Source organism: Pectinophora gossypiella, chromosome 22 (genome assembly GCF_024362695.1).
Source record: "Pectinophora gossypiella chromosome 22, ilPecGoss1.1, whole genome shotgun sequence".
NCBI classification, from domain to species: domain Eukaryota; kingdom Metazoa; phylum Arthropoda; class Insecta; order Lepidoptera; family Gelechiidae; genus Pectinophora; species Pectinophora gossypiella.
In genome coordinates, this window is record NC_065425.1 from 4,225,870 (window position 1) to 4,234,515 (window position 8,646).

The 8,646-nt window shown below is 38.0% G+C and overlaps 1 protein-coding gene across 1 annotated transcript; it reads left to right on the top strand.

Annotated features, from left to right (window-relative positions):
* Positions 1-808: 808 nt before the first annotated feature.
* LOC126376951 (uncharacterized) lies at positions 809-8,496 on the top strand. The gene is made up of 10 exons (XM_050024501.1): positions 809-821; positions 1,365-1,513; positions 2,112-2,263; positions 2,630-2,712; positions 2,925-3,142; positions 4,660-4,830; positions 6,106-6,261; positions 6,901-7,073; positions 7,547-7,624; positions 8,202-8,496. Exons 1-10 carry the CDS (start codon positions 809-811, stop codon positions 8,494-8,496), a joined length of 1,488 nt encoding a protein of 495 aa, XP_049880458.1.
* Positions 8,497-8,646: the final 150 nt, after the last annotated feature.

Genomic DNA, 8,646 nt, shown 5'->3' on the forward strand with positions numbered 1-8,646 from the left:
ATATTTTAAACAAATATGTGCTGTAGTTCTTGTCGTTAATAACATGGTTTTCTTTCACAATTTGTTTCAAGAGAATACACATACGCGCTCATCGACCTTTTCAAATATTTTTTAACTTTTTCCTCCTTTTTTGCATTATTTAAATAAAAAAAAAATATAATAACAGAGGGATTGCGCCCATATTTGTTGACTTAATTTCAAGTTGCTGTTCAGTGCATCCTATTTATTAATGTTCTGTCATATCGTAAAAATCTACAGAAGGATTATGTCCTTTCTAACGTGATGGGCCATTTTATGGGCGATAACCTGTCACCATACTATCCCATATGTTTTATCATAATATCCATCTTAGTACGTCTCGTATTAAATGTAGCTGCTACTTGATTTGCAATTATTTGTAGGTCCCACCCATTAGGGTTACGAGAGTAAATACTGCGCAGTAAAACTTTCACAATGTTTAACCCGACACACATAAAGCTTATATACGTCCCTTTGTTGGACATAGACGTCGCCTCAATCAACCGTAGGCTGGAGTACACTCTAACACGCTTCTCCAAAGAGAAAATTTAATTCGAAAAACATCTGACTCGGACGGGACTTGAACCCACAGCTCTCCTCCTCCTGTTCATGCGAAATTCGATCTATTTATCGCTGCTCCATACAAAAATCCAACAAAACATTTAACAAATATATTGAAATACAAACAAAAGAAACTAATTTCCAAACTGTTTATTTACAATGCAATATCGATGCCAATTTCCATAAAAATCGATTATAACTCGGAAGCATAAAACTCGGAATATTAAAAATGAACTTATGCTGTATATTTATGCCTGTATAACGGAAACGAGTTTTATTTGACTAATGAGCTTTACAATCAACCGTGAAATTAGGTATAAGACTTATTAATACGGTATTCGTATTTTTAAGTCGACTATAACTCTTTCTTTATGAAATTCAAGATGAAAACTTCTTTCGAATTAAGTTTGTGGCTTACCTATTTAATATGGGCATCATGTCGGATTTTGGGTGAGTTTATGACACGCTAACTAAGCTATAATTAAAAGGTAAATATAATATTCCTTTTGTTAATGTATTTACCTTAAAGAGGAAAGTGACCAATCACAATAAAATTTAATTGAGGAGATTGACTGAGGGCGCTACGCAGTTACTTCAATTCGAAGTGTAATAGGGACTGAAAAGCGAGAAGCAGAGAAATTAAACCTTAAAAGAGTTCTTGAACGGGTTTTGAATTTAAATTCAAAGAATTCAAATTCCGTCCAAGTAATTTGAATTATTAATTTAAAAATCTTTTCCCTCCATCTCCGTAAAGTTATATATATTTCTAAGTTTTTATTCTACAGCGGCACAGGGAATTGAGACAGCGACGGTTTTGCCAGAAAACATACTAGACGTCATAAGAAAGGCGAACGCCAGTGAAATACGACAAATCTTGAATAACACCAGAAGAATTATACTCGGGTCTCAAGCTACACACACTCGTCCTTATATGGTAAGAAATGTATTTATTTATTTATTATGGTGCATCAACAGCAGTACATACACAAACACACAAAATAAAATACACACAGGAAAAGATCGGGTATGCCAGCCAATTATAGACGCACACAACACTGACTAAAATAATAATAAAAAGTAGAAAATAAAGTTAACAAATTAAAAAGATCAATAGTTGAAACTAAAATTAAAAAATATATAGATCGTGTAAACTTTCTTTGAGAAATCACAGCAAATTACTACACCGCCTACCGTGGTATTTGGGGTAGTCAGAGGTACATCCATCGCAAGATGAACTAAGCACCCCCACCTCACCGAGTTTTCTGTTAGACCAACGTGATAAGTGGTGAGCCATAGCGCCGTCTATAATGGTCGAGCCTAAACGTCCAAGTTAAAGCGAGAAACATTGAAGTCTGTATCCACTAATCAGTTCATCGGATCGACTATCATCATTCACCGTGCTAAACAGTCAAACACAGTCATAAATATAGTCAATTCCAATCCATTTTTTATCACTAATCGTAGTATTGGATGAAAATTCCCAACATGTATTACTGCTCCAGAAGTCGATGCTAAAATCTTTAATCTTCCAGGTATACCTAAAACTACCGTCAAACAGCGCTAAGTTCCAAGACTACAAACGGTGGTTGTGCGGCGGTATTATCGTCCACGAGGAGTATATCCTCACCTCAGCAGCCTGTATCGAGGACGTCAGGCATTTCTACATCGTCTCAGGAACTTACAAGTATTCTTATTGTGTCTTTTATTTATAAGTCATGTTGCCAATCCATCCAAAGGTCACACCGATGCAATTCATCTAAAAAAGCAATATTGCTATTTGAAATTTGCGCATATGAAATAAGTGTGAAATGACAACAAATGTCAAATAGCAATATTGATTTTTTTTAGATGAATCTGGCCAGATGGAGTTTTTAGCCCCCCTGGTATCTATTGCTAAAGAAAACGAATGTGTTCCGCGTTAAAAAAACTGTATCCTCCTTACTCTGCTACTGAATCTAAATAGGTAGCTATTTGTATTTGTGTTGCAAACCCACATACAATTTTGCAACGGGAAGATCTTAATCTAACTCTACACCTATTATATCCACAGATTCTCATTCGATCAAGATCGCTATAACAATCCTTGTATCAAAAACGGAGCTAAAAAAGCTGTATGGAAATGTATTCCCCGAAGTAAGTTATTAATTTTTAATTTTGTAAGCATTTTTTCTTACATAACGAGTTTGTGAACAAAGTTCTTTTATGAAAATTCCACTTGATATCAACTCAGAATCATGGTCTGAGTTATCCCTCAAAGTTTTAGTTACGATGTCACTAACACCCGGTATTTTTGACCGTGACTTAAAGGCGAGTGATTCAAAAATAAGGCAACGTGGTTCTTTCAGATTATGTCTTCGACGGTCATGAGAACGACAACATTCGATGGATGAACAACGACATCGCTGTGGTCAAAGTGGAAGACGAGTTCGACTTCACGAGGCGTGTCAGGGGGTGTGACTACGCTCCCAAACCCATCTGTTACAATAATCAGAGCACAAAGTTTGAAGCAGCTGGCACACCCGCCTCTATTGCCGGTTGGGGTAGCAAGGATAAGTATAACGATGTATGTTTCATAATCTCTCTATCTATCTACTCAGCCTGTGTCCACACACTGCTGGGTATACGCCTCCTCTCTTTCACGCCATCCTTTCCGATCCTGTGCAAGTCTCATCCACGGCTTTCCGGCGTACCTCACAATGTCATCCGACCATCGGGCTGGTGGTCTGCCTCGATATCGCATACCATCCCTTGGCCACCATTCAGTAACAGTTTTAGTCCATCTGTTGTCTTCCGGTCTTGCCATGTGTCCTGCCTGCTCCACTTAAGCCTAGGAATTCGTATACCTACATCTTCGACTTTAGTGCCTTATACATATATACATCCCCCTACCGGTGTCAGGCCTCCCCTCAATCAACCGGAGGGCGTATGGAGCATACTCTACCACGCTACTCCACTGTGGGTTGGTGGAGGCATCACAACAATACTAAATATGCGATTTAACAATGCCCTGCAAAACTGCTTAATCCGTGTGCCTGTAGGAAGGAGTCTCTAATATACAGGGTGTTAGTGACATCGTAACGAAAACTTTGAGGGGTGGTTCAGGCCATGATTCTGAGTTGATATCAAGTAGAAATTTCCGTCGCAAAAGTATGGATTGGAAAATAATTAAAAAGAAAAGAAAAATTTTCATGAATTTTTTGACACGAAATTCCACTTGATATCAACTCAGAATCATGGTCTGAACCATCCCCCTCAGTATTCGTTACGGTGTCACTAACACCCATACCTACTTATATGGCTACCGTATGTACTTGTACGGGGTGTAAGTGTCATCGTAACGAATACTGAGAGGGATGATTCATCTGATTATTCTGAGTTAATATCAAGTGGAATTTTCCATCGCAAAAGTATAGAATTGAAAATAATTTAAAAAAACTAAAAAAAATCATGAATTTTGCGACGGAAAATTCCACTTGATTTTAACTCAGAATCATGGTCTGAATCAACCCCCTCAGTATTCGTTACGATGTCACTAACACCCAGTATGTATATAATATACACTGTCCTTCCAAGACATAAATTATATTATCAACCGTCAATATTTGAAAATATCTGATTCTGAAATCAAACCCCCGGCTTTTGTCAACCCGGGACGAGCATGTTAACCGTGACACCTGATTATGTCCAATTTATTTTTCGATCTGTAAAAATGTCATGGCAATAGTGAGGCTTGCCGGACTTGCCGAACTACGCACAAGACCGCGAAAAATTTAAAGAGGAACGGGAGGCCTTTGCCATAGAATAAGGAATAAATACTACGTGTAGAACGGCAACTGTCCACTCTCCATCAGCGACTGAGCTATGGGCTAGGTGTACCTTATCCCCCTCGGTCTCACTTTAGTCTTCAATCGTATTGGCGTCAAACGTCACACACACAGATGCGCGTGTACGATAACGTCAATGTGTAGTCTCTGTGAAAAACGAGGTTTTTGTACGAAGTGTCCGGTGTGCTTTTGCCCAATCATGGCAAAATAGGCTAGACTTGATTACATAGATTAAATAGCATACAACTTTTCGCAGTGGGTCAACTCACGTAGGAACTACGATGTGGAGGACCTAATTCATGCTCCTGTGACAATCTTGGGTAAAGTTCAATGCAAGAAGCGTTGGGGACAACGGTACCATAACATCATCGACAATTATATGATCTGCACTAATGATTTCTCATCGGATCTCAGCGAGATTTGCAAGGTCTGTATACAGAGTGTAGTAACATCGTAACGGCCTGGCGGCCTCCGTGGTCCAGTGGTTTGAGTGTGTGAGGCCCCGGGTTCAAATCCCGGTGGGGACATATCACAAAAATCACTTTGTGATCCCTAGTTTGGTAAGGACATTACAGGCTGATCACCTGATTGTCCGAAAGTACGTGAATCCGTGCTTCGGAAGGCACGTTAAGCCGTTGGTCTCGGTTACTACTGAGTTTGAACTTGAGCGACCGAAAATTCTACTTGATATTAAATCAGAATCATGACCTGAATCATCCCTCTCAGTATTCGGTACGGTGTCTTGTTAACATTCTTATGCCACATCATCTATTTTTTTTTCTATAATGATAGCCAACATGATATACATAACACGTTCTTGAAAAATAAATATACGAAACTATAATCAGTAATGACAAGTTTTCCAATTTACTTTGTCCACCTTGAGAATATTCTTTTCTCAAGAGGTCATAATTATTTTGAATTAGGTACTAAACCGGCTCTCAACCGGCGGGCGTGTATGAAGCGATTGATGAATGTGGAGGAAGCAATAGAAGTGTGTCAGGATCGAAGCAAATGGAATTCTATAGTCTCTGCTTACCCCGGTGGGAAATAGGCGTGAGTTTATGTATGTATGTATGTAGATACTAAAAAATGTGTAATGGTGATAGTCGTGTGATAGGACATACCCGACATTATATTTCTAAATTTAAGGAAGAATGTTTCAATGAGGTTGCATATCAGCAAGATGCCTATTTTTTCGCCCGGGTTATTCCTGAATTGGCTTATAGTAAGTTAGTAAAGTAAGTAAATCTTTATTTCCTTTACAAAAACATGGATACATAACATACATACAAAATACAATATTTGTAGAGGCTGGAGCCTAAACTAGGTAAAAGTTATACTGAACTTATACATTCATTCACTTATTTTAAAGTTAACGGTTGTCAATCATCCGTCCCTTTTTTGGCGGATAAGACGACGGATATAACTTAAAATAAAATTAAGTGTCTGCAGGAATCAGGGCCATTGAATTTCCACCTCAGCCTCTCTTCCCGAGGTCCAACAGCACTAACGCTCACGATCACGTTGAAATCTTTGTTCAGAACACATAAGATAAACTTACGACTATTGTCTCAATTGGGGTAGTCAGAAGTACATCCTTCGCATGATGAAATAAGTATCCCCGCCTCACCGAGCTTTCTATTACACCAACGTGTTAGGTGGTTAGCCGTATGTTTTAAATATTAATATACTTTTACAGGAGAAATATGTAGACTGTACAGATATCGTAGAAGATTCAGATGAAGCAGGCAGAAGATCAAATCCTGAAGAGATACCTGTTCATTCCGCACATCACATTAACCAAAACAACTCTTTGAGGAGACAGAAAGACGAAAAAGATGGCGGATTCTGTGAGGTATAAAAACTGAGGGTTAAAAAGGCAATATTTCTTTTTAATCTTGTATAAATTAATAATACATAAACAAATACATTCCATTCAACTACAATTGTAACAACACACACATTATTAAAAACAAATTTTAAAATAAGAATATAAAACCATAAGTAAATAAAAAAATCACATCGAGGCAAAGTCCCCAGAATACTGGCCATGTTGCCTCTCTGCACCGCCAAACTAACCCTTATAAAAAGGTCGGCAGTGGCAGCGGCAGTTAAAAGTAAGCACGCAATGCCAACATTTGTGACGGTAAGAGCGATGTGGCCGAAGATGGGACATGCTTACCTAAAAAGTGCCTATTCAAGCCTTGAAAAGGCCCAGATTGTACATAGTAGGAAACACATTCACGGGCAGCGACTTCCAGAAATTTAAAGTTATTCTTAAAACAATTGCAGATATTTCTTATTTATCAATTTAACTCATCAATATAAAATAATGGACACGCAATGTCTAAGTCTCAGCTCTTGTCCGTATAGCATTCTCCTTGCTACTTTTAGGGAAAAATTGGGCAGTGGTTTCCCTCTTGCCTTCCGCCCCTAATGTCTAAGTAGTTAATTATAATTATTTCATTTTCTTCTTCCATTTTCCGTGTTTTAGAATGATCACGGTGGTCCCCTGGTGCACGGGACTGGCATAAGCTCCTTAGCTATCGGCATCATCTCTGCGTGTTTAGTCCGGGAGAAGACCAACCAGTGCTACGGGCCTTTCCTTTACACCAGCATCTATAAGAATCGTATGCTTATCAACTGCGCCATTTATAAGGATGTCGGGTAAGAAAACAAGTGTTGTATATAGTATAACCTACTATTTATTTATATGTGTTTTTACATTCCACGACATTATCGTGCGAAAAGCGCCGTTAAACACAATAGAAATAGAACTTAGGTAACTTAACTACACATTTCACGCATCATTCATCACTATATGTCCTCTGATTCACAAATAGATTACATTGGCGCTGATGCAAGCATGACAAGGCACGCTGAAGTGGCGAGTATAAATTGCAATGTTCACTACTTGCTTGCTTTCTACGTGATCTCTGTACAAACGGCATTCGACAGCTAGTGGATTAATATCGAAACGAAATATTATTTATTGCAGATAAAACAATTTAAATATACAGAAAAAGGAATATAATACAATACGTGGCCTGTGTAGGGATGCTAAAATTCCTTCTCTAAAGAAAAAATACGAATTGATACGAAGTAAAAAACAAACTGTATTTATTTTCTCTTATTTACAGTAATGACTGCAGTAAGCTGTTCAGAGCTGGCACGACACACACTGAAGTGGAAATGAATTGGTCCGACCATCCTGATGGGTAAGCCTTCACAGCTATTTCCTGTTGAGCTCGTCTGAGACCACAGAACTCCGATGATAATAGAAACTTCCACTTTCTACTATCATCATGCATCTTCATGCTTAAACAATTTTCTTTTTTATAACATGTTCCGGCTAAGTAGTTGATGCCATTTGTGGGAAATCTACAATAAATCATAAAAAAGAAATATAACCAGTAACATATTTGCTTTTTGTGAATGTTGTTTTAAAAAATGATTTGTCTCAATGTTTATTAAAAGAAACTCGTAATTATGAAGTAGCTGTCTGCATAGGATGTCTACATAAGCCGGATTATAAATACTTTCCATCAGTACACTACCCTAATCCCAATGTTTGAAGGGAAATGGTGAAATCATAAAACAACATAACATAACATAACTACAGATCTATGACGTATCTCTGACTACAGTGAGATACATCATCGCAAGATAAACTAAGTACTCACACCTCCCCTAGCTCTCTATTAGACCAACGTGATAGGAGGTAAAGCTTGTAAATGAAAAAAAAGTACCGAAATATCACTTAGAGAAAAAATAAGTAATCTAAAATGTTCACAGACCTGCTAAGAATGAAATCAAAGTCATGCGAAGGAAAGAAGAGGAGGAGAAACGAAAACTTGTTGCAAGTGGTGGAGTCAGCATTGCCACGGGAAATAACGCAACTGACCACGTTGGTAGAAACGACAAAAATACTGAAGATGTTAATAAGCATGATTCCCATCCTGATCGTCCTTTAGAACACGATGGTCTTATCCTTAGATCTCGTGATGATGATCCACCAGCAAATAAAACCAAACATATAAAGTCTACGACACCAAATGTACCGGTCGCTACCACAAACCGTGCACCATGATTTCTTGGAGAAATAAAGTTTTCGAATAGATATATTTATTTTATTTTATTATTATTGACGTTAATCCTTTCCCTTCGGGTTGAAAGGTCAGACAGACAGTCGCTTCTGTAAAAAACCCGGACGTATTCAGGTTAGGTAAGTGGGGGTCCA